At 35.4% G+C, this 24,844-nt stretch overlaps 1 protein-coding gene and 2 long non-coding RNA genes across 3 annotated transcripts; 2 read left to right on the top strand and 1 right to left on the bottom strand.

The window, feature by feature from the left end:
• Positions 1-1,612: 1,612 nt before the first annotated feature.
• Positions 1,613-15,573, bottom strand: LOC148625028 (adenosine receptor A2b-like). The gene is made up of 2 exons (XM_088568214.1): positions 15,218-15,573; positions 1,613-3,510 (listed from the first exon to the last, which is right to left on the bottom strand). Exon 2 carries the CDS (start codon positions 3,160-3,162, stop codon positions 1,639-1,641), a length of 1,524 nt encoding a protein of 507 aa, XP_088424340.1. The 5' UTR covers positions 3,163-3,510; positions 15,218-15,573; the 3' UTR covers positions 1,613-1,638.
• LOC148625027 (uncharacterized) lies at positions 14,028-19,169 on the top strand. Its single transcript, XR_015919835.1, has 3 exons — positions 14,028-14,261; positions 15,027-15,101; positions 18,924-19,169. It is a non-coding gene; the product is annotated as an uncharacterized LOC148625027 (long non-coding RNA).
• Positions 19,170-21,502: 2,333 nt separating this feature from the next.
• Positions 21,503-24,501, top strand: LOC148625026 (uncharacterized). The gene is made up of 3 exons (XR_015919836.1): positions 21,503-22,168; positions 23,033-23,163; positions 23,793-24,501. It is a non-coding gene; the product is annotated as an uncharacterized LOC148625026 (long non-coding RNA).
• The last annotated feature ends 343 nt before the right edge of the window (positions 24,502-24,844 follow it).

Genomic DNA, 24,844 nt, shown 5'->3' with positions numbered 1-24,844 from the left:
TTACATTTTACATATAATTACATTTTCCAGTTTTTACAGTAAATCTAGAAAAATGTACAAGCCAATATTTAAAAACCTACGTAAATTGTATCTTACTATTGTGAAAAGATGAATCTATGTTGCTCATTTTAGCTTTCTGAGTGTTTTTCTTTCAGTCCCTTTACTTATATATTTTGCCTGCTGTTTCAATTTCTAGTGTCGTTGATAAGTTATTTCCTTGACTGTCAAGTCTGTGATTTTGCTTTGGCTGTGACATCTCATTGATGTTACTTGGACTATGTATCATTTTTATATCGAAGTCTGTTGTTTGTATGGCACTATTATAACAAAAGAGATGAATAAATCATCGATTTCTGTGAATTAATATAATTTACCTATCCTTGTTTAATTTTTATATCATGTAAAGTTGAAATGTTTCCCATCGTTACATTGGTTTGTTAACGTCGGCAAAAAACTTCCGACGCATCATTAATAATAGGACAAAACAAATATACCGGAATGCAAGTACATAGCATTTACGTGAAAACAGGAAACAGAGACAATCTGCATACACGATTTATCGAACAGAATAAATATAATTACATATAAAAACTAAAGATAAAGAAAGAGTAATCAAGAGAACAAAGATTTTAGTGGAAGGGAGGGATAAAGACTACACAGGGAAAACAGAAAATACGGCTCTCCACAAAGAAAAGAAGACAAAATCGAAACAAATCGAACAAAAACAAATAAAAAAAGAAACAGAAAAAAAAACGGGTCAATATAGAAGAGAAATATTGAAATGTGAAAAAAATTCGACATTTCCGTTGGATTCTGGAACTTACTCTTGTGCGCAAAAAGTAACATCTTTATAGAAATATACATAATACACACATATCTAAAACTGACTTCGCTTTTGACTAAACATTTGGTCTTTGACAATGTGGATTGTGAGACTGAGCCTTTGTTGTTATTGAACTTGTGTATAGCAGATAAGATTAACAGCGACCAGGCAGGCCGAACATACTGCAAAGTGAACTATTAAGTTGTTATCATTTTGTCACCTGATACATTTACACAGGTAGAACTGTTAAATGATAGCGAACATTACACTTTCCTTTGATCATGAAGTATACCGTTAAAACTACCTTATTTTCAGCACAAGGAGAAGGCTAAATGTTCAATGTATGCGGAAAAATATTGATATGTCTATATGTCATAGAGTTACAACCATATACCACTGCATTATTATAATGCTCCTGGTCTTTTGAAATTACATTATGATTTTATGTCTTGCTGTTTTTTTATGTGTCTATAAAACTATGATTAATATATCAGTGATATAAAGATATTACTAGAATAATTTCAGAACTTTGTATGTACAGGGTTATATGACGGTGAGTAGTAAAGCTTTATTGTGAACAACTAAATAAACAAATTACAATTCTGTTTAACTTTTTAACTTCTTATACTGAACAGCAAAAAATAAATAAGCACCTTATTGTTATGGAACGTTCAAAGACCACTGAACCAAAGTAATGCTGACTATTATGACAGTTGAAAAAAGGTTATCAACGAATAATGACGAAAGAAATATTAATAAGTCGCAACAAAATGCAAAAATTAACTTTTTAATAGAAGTATATTAGACTCAATTTGTTAAAGAGAGACGACATCTAGTTTTTCTATATTTTGTTTAGGTGAGGAAACATCTCCTTTTACCTTTTCAGGATCTGACTTCTCCTGAATAGAAAACGAATTTGTGCTAAAAGACCGACAGTAGGTGACACGACGCTTCTTTTGGCCAAACTGTTCGACACTTAGTTGTAGGCTTGGACGTGATTCATTTTGGTAATCCAAGTCTTCAATAGTCAACTGCATATCCCCATTTTCATCATTTACTTTTAATGAGATAGTATGTACAGAATTATTTTTCCGTCTCTCGAAACCTTTCCAAGAACAGTTATCAGATGTCTGACAAGTTTTTCCTACATCCCGTGAGGTTCGTGATGCAGTAGATTGCCGCTTTGACTCGTTACAATCCTTTCCGAATATAATGGAGAGTATTTCAGCTTCTTCCTCTTCTCGCCTTTGAAGGTCCAGGGCTGGCAATGGCGTCGGAGGATTCATCGCACTTTGAAACTCAGATCTGTTGTAGGCGTAGGTAAACGGATTTAAAATAGTGTTAATTATTGACACAATTAACAAGTAATAATGAATTTTTTCATCCACCAGATATATTATTCTACTTATATTTACTGGCAAAGTAAAAACAAACAAAGGTACTAGAACGAAACCTATTGTTTGAACATATTTAATGCTCCGCTGTACGCGATGGTTTGGGTAATTATAGAAAACGGATCTGTCAACTGCTTCAATAGTTCTAGAATGGTATCTAGCTATACGGTAAATCTTAAAGTAAGACACCATTGTAATTACAAGACACGGAAAGTATAATAAAGACACTGATATTTTCTCTGTTAGAATTGCAACATCGAATGACACAAGGAATTTTTTGTCGCAAATATTGCTCAGAAGACTAGGTACCAAGTTAAATAGAACTGGAAGCAAAGAAATAGCAAGCGAGTACACCCAACAAATGACAACAACTATGAGTACTTTAATACCAGTCATTCTTGATGAGTAGTTTAAGGAATATTTCAAGCTGGCAAATCTGTCAACGGATATTGCTGTTACCATCATAATTGTTACACACGATGAAGCACACAAGGCACGATCACAAATTGCTAACAGAAGAGTCGATTCGTATATTCGAGAGACGGTCCGTCCAAATAGAAAACTTTCTGTGAGCAGATCAGCAACACATAAATTAACAACCAAACCATTAGCATATGTTTGCAGAGTCATATGTGTTCGTATTGCAAAAAGTACATATGAATTGATACAACTTCCAGCGAGAACAATCACGGTGGTTGAGAACATATAGACAACTTTATGGTAAAGTTCTATTTCATTTTCTGATGAATTACATAAAGTTGTCGAATTGTCAATACTATTCATTTTGCCTTGAAAAGTGTCCAAATCCATGTCTTCTGTGGTTTCTGATGTTGTCATTAATATAATAACAAAATGTTCACAGGTGTAGTTCTTTGAAAATGCTTTGAGGTTGTAGTAAAACTTCCCAGCATATATAGCCAACGATCGGATTAACACCTTCGCCATTCGCAACGAGGAGGGTGACTTTTGTATATATATAGTCAACCTTTTCCCGGATTTGTGTCATGGAATATGTCATTAGAGAAATACTCTTCATATGTACAAGTGGTGTACCTTTAAAGGTAAAATGTATGATGAAGATATTTTGAACATCTTCCAATCACCTGTGTATAAAAGACAAAATTTTCTTCGTTCACTCAGAGGATGAGATCCTCATCTCTTGCTTAGCATGAAGATGTGCTGCAATAACGATTGCTATTTGTCAATTTAAAGTTAGCGGCAAGCTTAATGAATTCGATCTTCAGTTACTCGTTCAAAGAAGTACGGCTCTTTCCTGGCAGTTTTTTCTTGTTACTAGAAACAAAAAAAGATCAGAAACTTCACATCCTAAAAAATAAAACTGGACTCCTCTTACATTTGACAAAATACTGTTCTGTGATAATGTTATGATCTGAACTTCGGAATCACAACATTCACAATCTAATTTACCAAACCTGGCTTAAATACTAAAAAAGATCATCTCTAGTGTTTAAGATATACAAATTATATGGTTTTTTTTAATTTCTTTTTAATTTGAATTACAAAAGTGTATGTAAACCTAACAATTATTCTTGCCCTCTATTTAATTGTGTACGTGCAAATGGCTGCAATTAAGGTTGAACGATGCCATCACCATACTACGTTTACATATGTTACAATCATTTAACATTTAAGGGGGGAAAAGAAAAAAAAATAATAGTTCTAGTTTGGAACCTTAATTAAAAAAAAAAAAGGTTATTGCATAGTCACCTAAAAAGGCCACCAATAACAATTTCACTACGATTAGTTATTATGTTGAACACAATGATATATTTTAATGCCTACGTATGTATTTTCAATTTTGATTGCCACCAGAAAAAGGTGGAAGGGTAAAGTCGGGCAATTTAGCCTCCTGTGACGGAGCGCAAAGGTTCCTACTCCTATCGAATACCACAGCAGAGTTCTTTCACGGGCGAGAAACGCGGCTTATTTCCCAACACGGTGCACCACTATGATTTGCGGTCAGGTTTTCCGTATTATAGCCTGACAACCTTAGAATGTAATACGCCAGGGGTACTCCATTCCACCTCCTGGTGCACACATATCAGTTGATGTGTGAACAGAGCGCCTAGCCCCCGGCTAGGTTCCTGAGCACTATTTAGTCGCCGTTTACGACAAGCTTAGCGTTGCTGCAGGCCTATTCTTTTGACACCCGGAAAGATGTGATAATTTGTTTGTTCGGGAGTGTGTCAATATTTAAATCAATAACAACAATTAAATAACACAAAGGTGAAGGTAGAAACAAATAGATAACAATTTACTTAAGTACCAGTCCACATAAAATTCAAACACGGTACGGTATAGGTGATTCATGGTGTAGAAAAACCCACAAAACAATGTTTTTTTTTTGATCTTCGGATGCTATATTTTCAGGGAACAGAAGTTTTTTTTGTATTCATATCTTTAGAGAAAATCATAAATCCATCTCCCACTAAAACCAACCAAATCAAAGCAAAACAAGATAACTCTTGCAAAGTGATTATTTCATGTACAATCTATATAAATTTTATCTCAAAAGCGCAACACCCGAAGGAAAAATTATGACTGGTTATGTGATCAGTAAATGTCTCTGAACAATAAATGAAATTTAATTCGGTGGGTTTTTGACATGGATGCATCATTTCCTGTCTGATTTTTAGAAAGACTGCTACTTAAATACGTAAGAGATGTAGAATAATAATGGTACACAATGAATTCGTAAAATATTCTTTATATTCGCTTCTTCATTTACATATGATAAATCGTTGCTCTCTCATAAAGTACATTTATTGTTATTTGTCATATATGACATATTAGTCTTTGGGGCAGCAGCCAAACTGGTATGTTGATACACAAATTTTTTTATGGCGTAAGACATGATTGATTGATTGATTGTTAGGGTTTAACGCCCGAGCACCAATATTGCAGCTATATTCAGGCGATGAACATCAAGTGGATGATGCCCCGTACAGGTACGGGTGTCAAAAGAATAGGCCTGCAGCAACGCTAAGCTTGTCGTAAAAGGCGACTAAAGTGCCGGGAGCTAGGCGCTCTGCCCTCAGAGCAACTGGGATGTGTGCCCAGGGTGGTGAAATGGGGTACCCCTGGCGTGTTACATGCTGGGGCTGTTAGGCTATAATACGGAAAACCTGACCGCAAACCATAGTGGTGCGCCGTGTTGCGAAAGATGCCACGTTCCTCGCACGTTTAAGAACTCTTCTGTGGTATTCTCCCGGAGTAGGAACCATAGGGCTCCGCCACAGGAAGCTAAATTGACCGACCTTACCCATCCCTCCCCTTTTTCTAGTGCCAATCAAAATTTGTCGACCTAATTATCCTGGTGTCCCATCCCATTTTTCATTTCATCATCATTTCATGTTCATTTTATCATCCATTTCATGTTCATCGTCTGAAAATAGCTGAAATATTGCTGCTCGGATGTTAAACCCCAACAATCAATCAATCAATCATGAAGTGGATGATAAAATGGACATGAAATGATAAAGAAAAGAAAAATGGGATGGGACACAAGGATAATAGGGTCGACATGCCTATTCTTTTGACACCCGGACCTGCACGGGCTGCGCAAGACATGAAGCAAGTTCTAAAATATACACGCCTTACATTCTTTATTTCCCCTTTTGAAAACACTTGAGTAATTTAAAATATTTAAGAGCATTATTATTCCATAATTATTTTGTTTCAACTATTTATAACCCAAATATTTCTATTATCTGTTACAACCCCCAAGTCTTTCTCTTTGGTCGCTTGTTGTATGGTCAACCTCTTCTATTTTGTACTGGTAATTTGTAGTCTGGCCCGAAGTGAACATGTTTGCATTTTGATTTATTGAATTTCAAGAGTCACTTGTCAGACCAATTTATCAAGTTGTCAACATCGTTTTGGAGGTTGAGTCGGTCTTCCCCATTGTTGATTACTGCATGGACCATAGTATTATCAGCAGAGATTTTCGCTATATTTTATACAATTCAGGTAGGTCATTTATGTAAACAGTAAACAATATGGGTCCAAAAACACCCCTTTGGAGATTCCACTGGTAACTGGAGTCCATTCAGGTTCTGTACCATTTATAACTCCATTGTTTTGCCCCGTGCAGGTCCGAGTGTCAAAAGAATAGACCCACAGCAGCGCTAAGCTTGTCGTTTGTTTTGTTTGTTTGTTGGGGTTTAACTCTCGAGCAGCAATATTTCAGCTATATTCAGGCGATGAAGATGAAGTAGATGAAAAAATGTACATTAAATGATGATGAAATGAGAAATCGGATGGGACACAAGGATAATGGGGTCGAGAAATTTTGATTGCCACTGGAAATTGGGAGAGGTGGATAGGGTCGGACAATTTTCCATAAATTTTGTGAACATCTTCGTAAATTGAATTCAAATTTCTTTTGCTGTTTTCTGTAACAGTTTTGGATGCACTTTATCAGGTCCTGGAGATTTTGGTGACTTTTTCATCACTACAGAAGTTTTATGGTCGTTATCATGAACTCGTGGATCGTTATGGTGTATCCATCAGCATCATGAGAACTGATTTATTCAACGGGTCATAGTTCTCCTTCCCTCGTTTGTTTACCCCGGACTTGACTTTTTATGAGCAACTCGGCGGGTGTTCCTAGAAAAGCAGAGGACGCTTACCCTACCGGTGCACCTGGTCCATGCTCCCAGTTTTTATTGGAGTCCGAGTTGCTCATTTACTTTTGTTACTTTGTATGTATGATTTTAGTTACTTTATGTTCTTTGTTGTGTATGTCTGTTTTCCATGTCTGGTCTTTGTCCCTGGATTACATTCTTTTGATAACCTCTATAACCTTGGTTCCCTTGATTACTCTTTCAAGATGTTTTTGGATTTCATTCTGTTAGAAATGTTTGTTCTCGGATCCAGGTGTGGTGCATTTTCTTGGTAATATTCTATAGCAAATACCCTGTGGAAAAAAGAGCTATTCATTGTCTTGACTTTTATCTTATCATTTTAATAAAGTGTTTCGTTTTTTGTCTACTATTCAAGGAATATTTTCCTTGGTTATAATCTTGGATTGAATTATCTCCAAAAGATTTTACTGTCTTCCTTCGAGTTGATGGCAATTGACCGTTTATATTTGTACTGGGCTTTTCTCACTGAATAGTTTGCTTCTCTCTTTGCTACTTGATAAACAATTGATACTGTATCGGCAAAACTGTTCCAAAAGATCAATGATATCATCTTTGGCCAACTTTGAATCCCAATCTACAATTTAAAGTTTTTGGTTGATGTTTGTATAGTTTCCTTTAAAGAAACGTAACCTTTGTTCAGAATGTTTTTCGTTCTTGCTTCGAAAGTTAAAATTAAATTCCAACATTTCTTTATCACTGTTCCCTAAAGGAACGTTGTGATCGATACTGTTTATCATGCCCTCCTCGTTTGTAAGAATTAGATCTAATAGGATTGGTTGATCATCTCCCGTAAATATTTTCTTCTTTTTAACATGTTGAATTAGGAATGTGTCTCTTGTCATTTCAAGAAATCTAGTTGCTTCCACACTGGTATTATTGTTTTTCCAACATATTTCAGGGAAATTGAAGACTCCCATGAATAGTCAGTAATCAAAGTTAATTTTGCCAATGTTTATGGTGGATTTCGTGTAGTTCATTATACAGATTTGATAAAAACATGATACCAACAGTCTATTTCTGTTTTTAATGTATATTCCCAGTTGGACATACTCTACATTTACAAATTAAGTGGTCGCCACTTTATAAGTGTCTCACATATATCAAGCATCATCTTCTTGTAAAGATGCCCTTTGGTGTGACAAAAACTTTGTAACTTTCTATTTTTTATTCCAAATCGAAAATATCACTCTCATTTCCGAACTTTGGGTATATCTCGGTGAGGTCATTGCTATCATATTTAAAATCTGATGTTATCCCGTGCAGATCCGGATGTAAAATGAATAGGCCTCCAGCAGCGCTAAGCTTGTCGTAATAGGCGACTAAATAGCGCTCAGAACCCTAGCCGGGGTCTAGGGCGCTCTGCCCACAGAGCAACTGGGTTGTGTGCCCCAGGTGGTGGAATGGGGGTACCCCTGGTGTGTTACATGCTGGGGTTGTCAGGCTATAATACGGAAAATCTGACCGCAAACCATAGTGGTGCACAGTGCTTGGAAAGATGCCACGTTCCTCCCACGTTAAAAAATCCTACTATGGTATTCTCCCGGAGTAGGAACCATAGGGCTCCGCCACAGGAGGCTAAATTGCCCGACCCTACTCACCTCTCCCTATTTCCAGTGTCAATCAAGATTTGTCGACCCCATTATCCTTGTGTCCCATCCCATTTTTCATTTCATCATCCTTTCATGTTCATTTTATCATCTACTTCATGTTCATCGCCTGAATATAGCTGAAATAGTGCTGCTCGGGCGTTAAACCCCAACAAACAAACAAACCTATTTTTCATCAGCAACAAGTACAGAAAGCAACAACAACCACCAATACCTTCAGAGGCTTATCCCATTTCCTTTAGAAGCATACCCTGGACCTTCATGTAGGATGAAGTAATTTGACTTGTATTTAGTTGGATTGATTGATTGATTGTTTGGGTTTAACACTCGGACCTGCACGGGGCATATTTAGTTAGACGATACCATAATTGTATGATTTTGATAAACTTTAAGTAGGAACACTACTTGTTTTCTGGTTTAAAGTTCATAAGACTGTATTAGAATAAAATATCTTTTTATAATCAAAATGTTTGACCAGGAAAGAATCCTTTTCTAGAACACCCCGTGCAGGCTCGGGTGTTAAAAGAATAGGCCTGCGGCAGCGCTAAGCTTGTCGTAAAAGGCGACTAAATAGTGCTCAGAGCCCTAGCCGGGGGCTAAGTCGCTCTGCCCACAGAGCAACTGGGATGTATGCCCCAGGTGGTGGATTTTTGTTCGTTTGTTTGTTGGTGTTTAACGTCCGAGCAGCAATATTTCAGCTATATTCAGACGATGAACATAAAATTGATGATAAAATGAACATGAAATGATGCTGAAATGAAAAAGGGATGGGACACAAGGACAATGGGGTCGACAAATTTTGATTGCCACTGGAAATAGGGAGAGGTGGGTAGGGTCGGGCGATTTAGCCTCCTGTGGCGGAGCCCTATGGTTCCTACTCCGTGAGAATACCACAGAAGGGTTCTTTAACGTGCGAGGAACGTGGCATCTTTCCCAACACGGTGCACCACTATGGTTTGCGGTCAGGTTTTCCGTATTATAGCCTGACAACCCCAGCATGTAACACGCCAGGGGTACCCCATTCCACCACCTGGGGCACACATCCCAGTTGTTCTGTCGGCAGAGAGCCTAGCCTCCGTTTAGGTTTCTGAGCACTATTAAGTCGCCTTTTACGACAACCTGAGCGCTGCCGCAGGCCTATTCTTTTGACATCCGGACCTGCACGGGGCTTTTTCAATCGGTGTTATTGACGACATTGGTCAGTGAAAAAAAAAACATTGTACACATCATTGACCAATGGAGACATCAGTCTGTTAAAATACCATACCATTCATATAGTAGTTGCAAATTCTTAAATATGACTGGCAATAGAAGAAAAATATTACTAATATGTATTTGTAGCTAAAAAAATCACCAAGTTTGTACTAGGAATTTAAATTGAGCAGGAACTATGAATTGAAAAACAAAATCTTCTATCTTTTTTACTTTGAATATTAATTTGCATTTCTTAAACATTTTATTTCATTATTTTAAATTATAAAACATTACTCAATATCAAAGAATAAGCAAAATGAAAATTGAGATAGAAAATTCAACACTTTTAAGCGTAATAGCGTGATAAATATCTAATCACAAATTATTAATTTGAAATCTTGAACTCCGCAAATATCTGATTTAATGTTATATTGAAGATTAAACTATGTGAAACATTCCGTCTATTCCCTTTAAACTCATTTAATTGGATGAAAGTGGTGTAAGATGGAAAGCAAAGTATATAAAAATTAAATGTCTAATCCGCTTTGAAACGTCAGTTTGGATAATGAGGCATGAAGCCACGCAAGTAGGTGAAACTTTCTTATTAGTACGTTTCCATTGATGGTGCAAAAAGGATCAAAAGGACATTTTCATCCAACTTTATCTATTATTTATGCATGATGACTCAAAATATTTGCTACATCATAAGTTTACTTATTCTTCAATCGCAATAACAGTTATAGTCTTTGATTAGAAAAGCCCACTCCCATGGATATGTGTCGATGATACAAAAAAATATATAATAAATTGCACCCTTGTATATATGCTTGCACTCTTTGAATGGTCAAGAAACCCATACTATCCAAAATCTAGATATACGTTGATAGTCTTTGATTAGGCATGAACATACGTTTATGTTTTTTGAATAAGCAAACTGAATTTTCTACCCGAGTATCCATCATTGTTTGTCTTGCTTCCCAAATAATTCAAACAAAATGACTTTCAATTTCAGTTAATTGCAGAAAAATTGGATCGTCAATACTTTAATCGAAGTCTTATCCTCCTCTTTGTGTCTCTACCAAAGACGATGATTGTGATCTACCGTCTATAAACTACACAATAATTCTTACAAACAACGCTACAAAGCTGGATATACAAAGTGTACCAAAAAACCTATTTCAAAACCTTAACGTCTATACTCACACTGTCAAAGAGTCTCCAAACCTACTACGACACTTATTACACCTTTTGTGATATTAATTCAATGTGAATCCTGAAAAATTCGAAAGATCTTCTGAAGACCCTTTATTCAAGATTATTATCAGAATACAATAGCATTAAAATCTATGATTTTTCATCTCTTTATACTTTTATTCCCCTTACTCAGTTAAAATCTCGACTCAAAAACATTATACATCGTTGTTATTCCAAGAAGACGGTGCAACTAGATACAAGCATGTAGTTCTTTGTAGAGATTACTCATACTTTGTATAACATAAATCCAAATCATCGTCCAAATATACCGAAGATGTCTTGAAAATGCTAGAATGTTTGATCGACAACATATTTGTCCAGTGTGGTGGACGCTTTTTTTTTCAACAAACGGTCGGCATTACAATGGAAACAACTGTACAAACTGTACTCTTCTACTTGCTGACCTATCTAGTCATGAGACTGACTTTATACTGATCTGATTCAAAAGAAGAAATATTCTTTAGCTAGATCCTTTAATCTCAGTTTCCGCTATATCGATGACGTATTATCGTTAAACAATCCTAGTTTCGGGGATTTGATACATCGCATCTACCCCAAAGAACTTGAAGTAAAAGATACTATAGACACTGTGAAGTCAGCTCTATATCTTGACCTACACTTAGAGATCGATGGTAACGGAAAACTACTGACTAAACTACCACAAACGCAATGACTTTTCATTCCGTATTGTCAACTTTCTTTTCATCTGTGGCAATATCCCTTCAGCACCTGCGTATGGAATTTTAATATCACTAATGATACGTGATGCCAGAGCTTGACTTTTGATTCGCTCTAGGCTTCTTACACTTAAGTTTCTGGAACAGGGAGACCCGTGCAGGTCCGGGTGTTTAAAGAATAGGCTGCAGCAGCGCTACGCTTGTCGTACAAGGCGACTAAATAGTGCTCAGAACCCTAGCCAGGGTATAGGGCGCTCTGCCCACAGAGTAACTGGGATGTGTGCCCCAGATGGTTGAATGGGGTACCCCTGGCGTGTTACTTGCTGGGGTTGTCAGGCTATAATACGGAAAACCTGACCGCAAACCATAGTGGTGCACCGTGTTGGGAAAGATGCCACGTTCTTCACACGTTAAAGAACCCTACTGTGGTATTCTCCCGGAGTAGGAACCATAGGGCTCTGCCACAGGAGGCTAAATTGCCCGACCTTACCCACCTCTCCCTATTTCCAGTGGCAATCAAAATTTGTCGACCCAGTAGGTAGAGGTGGGTAGGGTCAGGCAATTTAGCCTCCTGTGGCGGAGCCCTATGGTTCCTACTCCGGCAGAACACCACAGTAGGGTTCTTTAACGTGTGAGGAACGTGGCATCTTTCCCAACACGGTGCACCACTATGGTTTGCGGCCAGGTTTTTCGTATTATAGCCTGACAACCCCAGCATGTAATACACCAGGGGTACCCCATTCCACCGCCTGGGGCACACATCCCAGTTGCTCTGTGGGCAGAGCGCCCTAGCCCCCGGCTAAGGTTCTGAGCACTATTTAGTCGCCTTTTACGACAAGCTTAGCGCTGCTGCAGGCCTATTCTCTTAACACCCGGACCTGCACGGGGCCCAAATCAAAGAAACCATATGGTCAACAATGTCGTCAAACAGGGAGTAGATATTGATCGAATCTGATACAATATCAAATTGCTGTGATATGTTGCGGCAGCGTAAGCTGTAACACAAAAGGCGCAGACGGACATGATCAATGTGCTCCCCCATTCAACGTGGAGGGAGGGTATATCATACTAAAAAGTTTATTATTAGACAAAAATAACATTGTATTCATAATAAAATTAAGCTTGAATATTAAAAATAAAACTAATTATATTGGTATATCTACGTAATAGATACTTTAGCAGTCAAATAGTATCAAAGAGCGACAACACTAACCATTTGGTTTTTACGACTCGGTTTTAAAAAAATGTAATTTCCACTCATTAACATCTTACGATCTTTTTGAATGTATCAAAGAGTGACAATTCTTGCAATATGTCAGCCATTGACAGAAACTTAGAAATGCCCTCTAATTTACAGCGAAATGAGACAAGTATTTAATTAAACCATGAGTCTTAACAATATCATTAAACCAAAAACGCCCCGTGCAGGTCCGGGTGTTAAAAGAATAGGCCTGCAGCAGCGCTAAGCTTGTCGTTAAAACCGACTAAATAGTGCTCAGAACCCTAGCCGGGGGCTAGGGCGCTCTGCCCACAGAGCAACTGGGATGTGTGCCGCCGATGGTTGAATGGGGTACCCCTGGCGTGTTACTTGCTGGGGTTGTCAGGCTATAATACGGAAAACCTGACCGCAAACCATAGTGGTGCTCCGTGTTGGGAAAGATGCCACGTTTCTCTCACGTTAAAGAACCCTACTGTGGTATTCTCACGGAGTAGGAACCATAGGGCTCCGCCACAGGAGGCTACATTGCCCGACCCTACCCACCTCTCCCTATTTCCAGTGGCAATCAAAATTTCTCGACCCCATTGTCCTTGTTTCCCATCCCTCTTTCATTTCATCATCATTTCATGTTCATTTATCAATTTCATGTTCATCGTCTGAATATAGCTGAAATATTGCTGCTCGGACGTTAAACCCCAACAAACAAACAAACAATAAACCAAAAACAATTGTCAATTTCTCCTCTAAACTGGCAAAATTGTTCTTGGACCCCGATTCCAAATAGGCTTTATTGGTGGTAATGAAAGGGGAAGGGTATCAACTACACTTCAGAGAATAAGAAGTAGAAGAGCAAATTTTCATAATTTTAGAGTTAATCATAAGACATTCTTTAGGCTATTTGCTTATTTAGTGAAAGTACCAAGACTTAATCGCAACACGTTAGGACTAAGTTGGATGGGTAAATAATTTGTATGCAAATGTGTGTTTTTTCAAAACATAAATAACACACTTTACTTATATAGCTAAGACATCGGTCAACAGTAATGGACAAAAATATCAATAATGAATTTATTGTTTGATTGGGAACACTGATATTCGTAGGCGTTAAGTGGTAACTTTTACCTTTCGTACAAGTTCGGATGACAAATACTTTTATTGAAATTTCTCATGCAGAAATATGAAAACGCGTCTCGGATTTTGATGAAATGATTTAAATGTGACTATTTATGTCATAAAAATGTACCTTTTACATATTACCCGAGACGACTATGTAAATAATTTATATGCAATAGTTGATTCCATACAAGTTTAAAAGTATATGTTCACCAGTATAATTATAAGCTAAATGATGAAAATTTTGTGGATTTGTTTCATACTTACTATCATTTTGTGTGATACAGTTTATACATACACATCAAGAACGAAAGTAAGTATATTTATATTGTAACCAAACTTCAACATACTTTACCCTATTCTGATTAATGAATTTTGATTTATTTTGCGAAATTTAGGTTCAAAATTCGACTTGTTACAGTTTATTTGTCAAATAGTAAAAAAAAAACATTCGGGTAATTTAAACGCCGTTTATATTGAATAACCAGTATTTTTAATTCATGAGATTTAAAAATTCTCACAATTTTTTTTTTCAATATTTTCGCGCACAAGTGCTGATATAAAGTTTCGTTTAAAGTCGTCAACAACTCCATTTTCGCTTAGGTTGATCAGAGAATATGTTATCTAAAATATCATATCACAAAAACTTGAGGTTTGAAGGAAGATTGCGCTCTTTAAATAAAAGGTGGTTACAGAGCATACAGTTTGTCTAAATGATATCATAACACGAGATTAAACCATTTATGCTGATACTGGCATATATGCCAGACAAAGGCAATATGTATTTTATATTGCTTAGACTTCGTGTTACAAATAAAAATCAACGCACTGATTTTCACTATTGTAAAAAGACTAAAAAGGTATAAAAAAAAATACACATACAAAACAAACGAAACAAAAATAGGACAATCATAAACAACAAAAAAGACAGAATCAATATGCTCTTAAAACATTCAACCCCCACAGCAACAAAAATAAAGAACATAACAAAACGTATACTGGTTTTGTAGCCCTATCAATACGTTAACATGTCATCTCTTATAATACAATTTGATACTATAATACAGTTATATTCCAGGATACAGCTGATAGAAATGAGTATTCAGATAAAAGAGAGCAAGACCTAGTAGCTATGTTAAGGAAACTGTATAAAGTGAGTAACTATGATGTTGGTTCATAAAAGGTATTAAAACTAAATAACTTACTTACTAAGCCATTATTGTAAAAAAACATTTCCAGTGAAAGAACAAGGTACGTTAGAAAAATTACCTTATTAACATCAATAATGGGAAAAGTGCCCATTTGCTCCAATAGTTCCCCCCTATATGTTTGTGAATTAAATTGTGAACATCCGCTGGTACCATAGTACTTCTTACATGAACAACCGGATATTTCTGTAACACATTACCCTTTAAGCGTGTTTATAGGTGCTTATATGACATCTAGACAGACAGGTAAAGTAACTACACATTAGGCTACCTTTACATGGTATATATATCGTATTTTGTAAATTCCACCAAGAACGCAGCAAACAAACAAAAATAGAATAAAGCCTATTGCTGGAAGGACAAGAATAAAAGAGGACCTACTCCTATCATAAGTGAAACAAATTTTAACGTAGAAGAAGGACATTTTACTTTTAAATTTTTAATTGTTTGTACTTATTTCAACATTACCAGATATTGGGCTTTCTAGATGAAACATCGAAGTTAAAAGGGCGATATAAGTATTAAATGGAATTTCTACCTTTTGAACTACTTACTCTGTGGTTTTGTGATTCTACGTATATATATGACTTTTTTTAAAATGAACACTAATAATTACAAAAACCTATGGATGTCATATTTCGAAAGGATTGTCATTTTTACTATTAGATATGTTCAATTACAGTAAAACACGTCTGACGTTTACCTCATTCAGCTGAAAGTTTCGGATAGTGGTCAGCTTCAATATGTGAAAAATGCTGTGGATTCGACACTATAAACTAAGGTGTCAATATTTTTACATCGACAGGATTGTATATGCTGTAACATACGAGTCCATAATTACTTTAAAGGGGGTGACCCGATCCAGAAATAAACTAGAAAAGACCGAACAAGCTCACAAAGAGAATTCTACGACCCGCTTTAAATAAATTTAAATATATGAACTGTCAGTTAAATTACCTCCCTTTGGAGTTTTTTGTCAGTAACTTATTTCTTCATGCAAATCTACATATGATGTCTAACTTCCCTTTAAAGTTTCATCAAAACCCTTTGAGCGGCTTTGGGGGAGTTACGTTAGCAAGTATTTAACATGTAAAGTTGAATTATCCCCCTTTGAAGTCATCATACAGTAACTTATTTCTTCATGCATATCTACACGTGATACCCAACTTCATCAAATTCGCATGAGTGGTTTAGGAAGAGTTAAGATGACGAGGTTTTAACATGTAAAATCCTTAAATTCAATTATTCCCCTTTCAAGTCACCAGATATTTACTATATTCCTACAAGTAAACTACACTTGGTAAATATGATGCCTAATATTCCTACAAAATTTCATCAAAATCGCTTGAGCGGCTTAGGAGGAGTTGCGCCGGCAAGAAATGTGTACAGACGGACGGAAAGACATACATACAGACAGACGGGGTGATTCCTACATACATGTACCCCCAAAAACTTTGTTTGCGGGGTTATAACAAGGGGATTCACGACTATTTTAAAATTGCTTAATTTTACCAACACTTGATACGAAATTTATTAAGTTTTGAACTGAAAGAATGGGGACAATCCTCTGGATCACCAAGTTCCACTTTCTTAACTAAATAATTCTGGATCAAGTTGAATTTAGTTCACTATATTGCGTATAACTTTCAAACATCTAAAACCAATATAAATGCCAACCCTAATCAAGTTGATTGGAACTTATTTGTATTAAAAAGATAAATATTTGGTTTGTGTATTTGCGTCATTCAGATGAATTTATTCATGTACTATATTTACCAACTTTCATATTAAATAAAACCCTTGAAGTTTAAATATATTATCCAGCTGTGAAATACACTGGCCTCATATGAAATCTGACGTTCCACGTTAATAGTGATATCAAAGCTATTTTTTTAAATTGTTCTTCCTAATGTTGAGAGGTTGCGATATCAAAATATTTGCATTAAACATTTCTTGATGGATAAATGGATTTACGTAATATAACACATTCCTATAAACCTTTAGTTAGTTAAACAACTTTATTACCTAACTCACGGGGACTATGTTAAGACTTTGTAAAAGACATGCATTAAGAACGGTTACATTAGCATGTCAATTTATACCAATATAAACTAAATATTTGAAGTAGTTGTATTTATAAGAATTTAGCAATTTATTCTAAAAATGGCTACATATTTTTATTTTAATGCAAGTTCGCTTTTATCAAGTGGAGTGATTTTTTGCATACGAGAACGTCTAGTAACCGAAAATTGAAGTGAACTTGATAGGAGATAGTGTTAAATTATTCGGTGTTACATCTCCGTAAGAGAAGCTACAATCTGTTTCGTCATAAGTTAACGCACGGAATACACATTTTACTAAAATTATTCCTTACTCCAGTAACTTTGCAGATATACTAATGGGCATTCATATAAAAAATATATATTCTGTGAGAAAAAAATGGCATTTAAAAAATAAAAAATACTCAGGAAGACTTTGAAATAAAGTTTTTATGTTAGTTATAATAATATTTTCCAATTTAGCAAAATTCGTATCTTATATGCATATGTTATATACACATGACTGAACTGTTATACGAGTTAAGAGCTGAACATTACACAGTTCCTAAGATCATGATTGCTTTTATTTTGCACTCTCAATGACCCGAAAACATGATTACCAAGTTTCATCCAAATCGGAGCATTTTGAAGTTTTAACGTGAACAGTAGTCGCAACGGCAACGGTTACTTTCAGATGGTCCGGAAATCTGAAACTTCAGATTCAGCATATCATTTTCAGCCTAAAAATCAAACTTCATCCAAATTGGAGCATTTTGAAATGTCGATGACTGAATTTCCCTTAATGCAATATTTAAGTTGCATCATCCATTCCAAATCTGATTATCTATCACAGACTATAAAACATATATATCTTTCAATTTAAAACGGCCTCGTGCGGGTCCGGGTATTAAAAGAATAGGCCCGCAGCAGCGCTTATTTTGTCATAAGAGGCGACTGAATAGTGCTCAGAACCCTGGCCGGGGGCTAGGGCGCTTTACCCACAGCAGCTGGGTTGTATGCTGTAGGTGGTGTAATGGGGTATCCCTGGCGTGCTTCATGCTGGGGTCGTCAGGCTATAATACGGAAAACCTGACCGCAAACCATAGTGGTGCAATGTGTTGGGAAAGATGCCACGTTCCTCGTACGTTAAAGAACCCTTCTGTGGTACTCTCCCAGAGTAGGAACCTTTTGGTTCCGCCACAGGAGGCTAAATTGCCCGACCCTACTCAACTCTCCCAATTTCAAGTGGCAATCAAACTTTGTCGACCCCATTATCCATGTGTCCTATCCCATTTTTCATTTCATCATCCATTTCATGTCTATCGTCTGAATATAGCTATATATTGCTGCTCGGGCGTTAAACCCCAACAATCAATCAATTTACAACGACAATCGATTCGATGAGATAGTGAAAATAACTGACTGGTGATTAGATTGGTGAATATTTTATAACAATTCCAAAGAAAATCATAGGTATGAAGATGTAAAGCCGCAGTTAAAATTTGAAAGTTTAGAAACAAAAAAAAGCAAGGGTCAACTGCAATTTTAGAAACAAACACGTGTCGAGTTTCGAAGTTCATATAATGTATTAAATTACAGTAACTATGATATAATAAGCAATATCTCCTGAATGCTTACTGCCAATTTAAATAAGTTTTAGAGTTTTAATTATAATACGAAGTTCTGTGTCTTTAGAATGAACAAACCTGATATCAATTCATATTATAGTTACTAAAGACACAAGATCAGAAGAATGACTGTGTGGGCGATGATTGTGAAGACGTTAGTAGCCGAGGAATTTTTGGATGTCACCAGGAAAGATGTGGTGGACGTTGAGAGGATATGAAGTTAAAAAAGTTCATTGCTTTATCAACTATAATTTGAAAAGAACAATCAAGGGAATGCAAGGAATGGAAGCTCTAGAAAAAAAAGAACATGCTAAATGCATAACCAATAAATAGAAACAAACAATAAGAGCAATATTTTTCTTTCTGTAGATATGCTATATCCAATTGCTGAGTAATTTTGATTTCCTATGTGTTGAGATAAGACAGTAATGTCGAAAAGGCCTTTTCTCTAAATATTCTGTATCTATTTAATTTCTTCACTGCAAAATTTATGTCAGTCTTCCACATGTACTACATATACAATACTACAATATTGCCTGGGCCAATTTTACAAAAACAATTCTATTACAAGAAGTATAAAATGGAAAAGTGTCGAAGTTTTATAGCTGCTTTAGCTGCCAAATTTGTTCAGTTTTGATTCTAATGAATTTTGCTGACTCAATGAAATAAGTTTGTAGTAATGTCGATAATACCTACAGATTATCGGGGAAAACGGCTTATTTAGCAAATACTATAACTATGGTGTAATACGACGACGACTGCACCATCGCCAATTCACAACACTTTTTATAAAGAAAATACAGTTTTGTTTTATACTTATTATCTTATTTACATGGCATTGTTTGGTCGCGGCTGTATGCTACTTTTGAAAAAGAAATTCATTAAAATTAACTTAAAGTCAATCATTCAATACAAGTTTGAAAAGCACACAAGAATTGTTCAATATAAGCAAAAATGGCAAACGCGCAAGAATACTATAAGCACGCAAGTCAATATTAGTTGGAAAAGCACACAAGAATTGTTCAATATACGCAAAAATGGCCGACGCGCAATGATACTATAAGCAAGCAAGCTTCAGGATGGGAATGGGTATGTATTTTTACAAATCTTAAAAAAATGAAACAACGATGTATTGATGAGTACCTGTCAGAAGTTTGCAGAAAAATGGACCCGAATTCCGCGAGCGATCCCTTTTATATTAAGGGAAGTAACTCGCTAATATGTAACGATTTCTTTCCTTAACATTAATGACCAGTGGACAATTTCAGGCGTACAAAGGACAACTCAATCGCGTTTCTAATATTCCAATTAGCAGAATCAGGGGATCTCTAGCGCCCCATTGGATAGGTCTAACCGTATAGCATTTTTAATTTATTACAGTTACAAAGTTTACAAAGAAATACTTTTTGTGGGATAAGTTTTACATAAATGTGTCGTTTGTAATCTATAGGGATTATTTTTAACCATAATGGAAATTAATTTAATTGGATTCATTTTTATGATACCTAGATTATTTTTTTAAGATTGGAGTGCCTTTTAGCATAAATCTCTGTTCTCTGTAAAATTTTTCTTTTCTTTTCTTTCTTTCTTTTTTTTTTTTGAGGGTGTGGGGGCTCGAATACATTGTTGAATAAAACAAGAATAATGTTCATGGTATGTTATGCTCGGAATCTGTTACATGTTCAATAAATCAATACCTGTCTAAATACCTACCTTCTAACTTTCCTGGAACAATGACTTGAGATTTTTTTTTATGAGTAACCTTCCAAAACAATGGACTGATTATTTCCCTATATGAAGGTCAATTCAATGTTTTGAACCTTTTCAGTCCCTGATATTTTTGAATTGTACAACCAACTTTCAGTCAGTTTGAAGGGTGGTAATTCACGTATAAAAATTTTATTTATCAATTTGCACTTCGGAAAAAATAGAAATTTCTAGTCGACCTAAATTAATATGATTACAGTGTTTTTTTGTTAAATGCAATACAGCAATTTCAGACAAAAACTACATAAGGGTATGAATTTCTTCTAGCATTGCTATTGTTCTGTAAACAAGGCTTTACAATTCAGTGTTTATTTGTGAAGTGATTTGATTTAATGTCTGCGCATTGAAAATATAAGTAGCAGACAAATGCTTCAGTTTCACAAAAAGTCGTAAGTGTAAAATTGATCGTAAGTCATGACGTAACAATGCTATTTTCTGTTATGACGTCATTACTTACGATCAACTTTACACTTACGACTTTTTGTGAAACTGGTCTCGCTCCTGCGTATGGAGTGTTCATATCACAACTCATACGTTATGCCAGAGCTTGCCGAAACTACGCAGACTTTTTGTATCGCGCTAGAGCTCTAACAAATAGGCTTCTGGAACAGGGTTATGTTGCTACAAGATTGAAGTCATAGTCATAACTACAGAAGTTTTATGGTCGTCATCATGAACTCGTGGATCGTTATGGTGTATCCATCAGCACCATGAAAACTGATTTATTCAACGGGTCGTAGTTTTCCTTTTCTCGTTTGTCTACCCCGGACTTGACTTTTTATGAGCGACTCGGCGGGTGTTTCTAGAAAAGCAGAGGACGCTTACCCTACCGGTGCACCTGTTCCATGCTCCCAGTTTTTAGTGGAGTCCGAGTTGCTCATTTACTTTTGTTACTTTGTATGTATGATTTTAGTTACTTAATGTTCTTTGTTGTGTATGTCTGTTTTCCATTTCTGGTCTTTATCCCTGGATTACATTCTTTTGATTACCGCTATAACCTTGGTTCCCTTGATTACTCTTCCACTTCCCATAGGCTTCTATGCTAATTTCACAATATTCAATGGCTTCTCTGGACTTTACCTTAACTTTAACCTGCAGAGGACTATATATCAGCATGATTCTACATATGTCAGCTCACAATCCTCAGAATCGCAGGGTGGTTAAGGTTCTTTCGTTGAGGTTTCTACAAGGGGAGATAACTCTGTCGTGACGTCATTTCGTAGCTATAGAAACGTCGACGCCATTGCCTTCGCTTCGATCATAGCGAAGTGTTTTTTCAATTTTTCCCGGTCTTTGTTACTCATATTATGCTTGTATAAGGAATAAATAAATGTTTTCTCTCAAAATGTTTTTGCAAGACGATAGAACACAATATTTAAAAGAGGAAATATGCCATTTTGTGCATGTGCATATCATTAGTCATGGGCGGAACTTTTTACCTTATATGGAAAACGACGTTACTGGGAAGCTTGAGATCAGCTGATCGCACATTCTTTCGACTAGCGAGAAGAAAATTACGTTACAGAACGTAATGTGACGGCTTCTCCAATATACCAACGTATGATGTGATAGCTACAGGTAATGTTTATAACTCTATCAATCGATAGCCTATCATTTTTTATCATACACATAACATTTTGCCTTTCCTTGGTCCAAAAACGATGACCCGACTTTGTACACAGTCTTGACATGTTTTTAATTTTCAAAATTCAATATCAAGGTTTGCCATTAGAGTCGAGATTGATTATAACCATGCATATCTTTGTAGTGTATAGCCCAAGTTATTTCCATCTTCGAAGTTATCACAGAAATATTTTATCAAGACATATCCATGTGTCATGCTGCATTCTGATCTGTTCTCTGTGACCATTACTTGTGTACAATTCAGCGCTAGTCTATAATAGTAATCTTTGCCTTTGGTGTTTGATCTGCTAGTGATCTGATACATATATGGAAACATGCAGACTAAAAACTCTTTAGTATGAAAACCCTTAATCAAAATTACAGGATATTGCCTGTGATATTGAAATTTCTGTACCAATGGTTTTGAAACTTTTGGAAAAGTCTTACTATATTTTGCATTTGAAATGAATATAATGTCATTCTGCACTGAACAGCAGTTTAGATTAAATGGGGAATTTAGCAATACATGTATGTGTATGAATTCAGGAATAAATGCACATGGAGATTTCATAACAATTTGTCAGTATCAGGAGAGTATTTTCTTTTTAATCGGTTTCTTATAATTACAAAGGCATTAAATATTTTGAAAGAACAATATGTTTGCATGATTTTCACCAAAATATAGCTGTTGTGAACACAATAAAATACTATGACAACCCATTTCATACATGTTTGTTATTTATCTGTAAATTGTATAATAGTTCACAAATATAAATTTTAAAGAAACACATGGGACTAAATTTGCATTTATAATTTTAGGACCCTTTCTTCTTACTACCTGAGCAGTTTGAACAAAGATTATATACATACAAATAAATGTATGTATGTATGTATTATCCAAGTGATGTAGAAGATGACCAAATATGAAAGACATTTGCCAGTACAACCAGGTGATTTAATATATTTCATACTTCAAAGTGCATTTTAAATGTACACTGACACACACAAGTGCATATGGGTGATGATGAATTGTAGCACTGTCTATTAATATTTCAATGATAACATCTTGTTAATACATGTATCTAAGTACCAGTAGTAAATGAGACTACAACTAACATGTACAATGTACATATTAATACCTAATTGTTAGCTGTGCCTTCAATTGTTTCATTTTTAATTTTAGCAAATTTGTAAATAGTGTGATGTACTGGCTACCACATTTATAAGGCATGTACCCTTCTTACAAATACACAAGCACAATCACAATCATCTTGTCTGTCCAGTAATAGTGTTGCTTGCAATTTTCTTATCTTGACTTATTGTTACATATTTGGTCAATAGTTATAACATGATGTGTTTGATATTTTTTCCATTTCCTTATTATGGTGGACATGGTTTTATGAAGTGAAAATAGTTAATATCTTTATATAAAGATTGTAATGACCTATAGAGAACCCTGATATTAGGTGTCTTGTAATAAGCTGTATATTAGATGACATGCCAATCATAACATGTAATCCAGTACAGTAAAAGTATGGTACAGATGTATTACTATATTGTGTATATTTATATATTTCAGGATGCACCAAAGTAAATTGTTGAGGTCAAGCTGATACCTCCAACCATTTATTATGTCATGCCATGCTGTTGGATAGATCAATAAAATAATAACTTGCTTACATTGACTGAAGTGCTGTCCTGGCCACATGGAATAACATGGTATTAGGAATATATATGCAAATCAATGTAACAAAAGATGCTAGATATTTCTCAAAGTGTTGTTTGTTGATGAACAGGATGTGAAATTGTCATGTTTTGATAATAGAACAAAGTATGAGGAGGAATGAAGCTTAAAGATGCAATTTTAAAGAAGACACTTGCACTTGTTTATGAACAACAACACATTTATGTCTAATTCACAGCATGTACTTACAAAAAAGAAAACAGAATGTATGTCTTACAACAAGACAAAAGACAGATTTACTAGAGGTCAAACAAATACAGGAAAGATTTTCAGAAGTAATATCATTATTGCATACTCATTTATCATAAACATATTCATACATTTTAGTGCTAGCTTTAAAAATTAAGTACTTAACTTTGCACTTGTGCAAAAAACTGAAGTTCTTTATTATAGTACTTTGTACTTCTTAAGTAAGTACAGATGTTAAGTATGATTCCTTTATATACATGTATAATTAAGCTATAATGATGAACTAATTTATTTTAATTTTCTATGTATGACCTTTTTTATTTGTATACTTGTTCAATCACTATTACCACTACACATTATTAAATCTGTTTTCTTCAAAAGTTAGATAGTTTTCTCTCCATATAATTGTCAATTGCTCAATGAAGGCATGTAATGGTGACTGGTTGGTTTGATAATTATATACATGTATGTAAATGTAAAAATGAAAAGTAGTTAGAGTAACTGTACAAACTATGCAAAAAAGGAATATACAAGTCCATAATACTACATGAATGTTTCCAATTAACTAAAGATATGGTTCATACAGACTCTGAAGAAAACAAACTTAGTCTTGTTCTTCTTTGTAATTTCATGTTCCCGTGTTTTCTGTTGACTTTAAAACCCTTTTTATTGGGACTTCAGTGAGAGTCATGTTCTAT

Source organism: Perna viridis, chromosome 2 (assembly GCF_037379345.1).
Source record: "Perna viridis isolate PV_CMFRI_1.1 ecotype Kerala chromosome 2, ASM3737934v1, whole genome shotgun sequence".
In the NCBI taxonomy this organism is placed as follows: Eukaryota; Metazoa; Mollusca; class Bivalvia; order Mytilida; family Mytilidae; genus Perna; species Perna viridis.
Note: the sequence above shows the minus strand (reverse complement) of the source record. Positions and strands in the feature narration are given on the sequence as shown.

Bases quoted from the DNA above. Each gene is read 5' to 3' on its own strand.
- LOC148625028 (XM_088568214.1), bottom strand. From the start codon at position 3,162: ATGGCGAAGGTGTTAATCCGATCGTTGGCTATATATGCTGGGAAGTTT.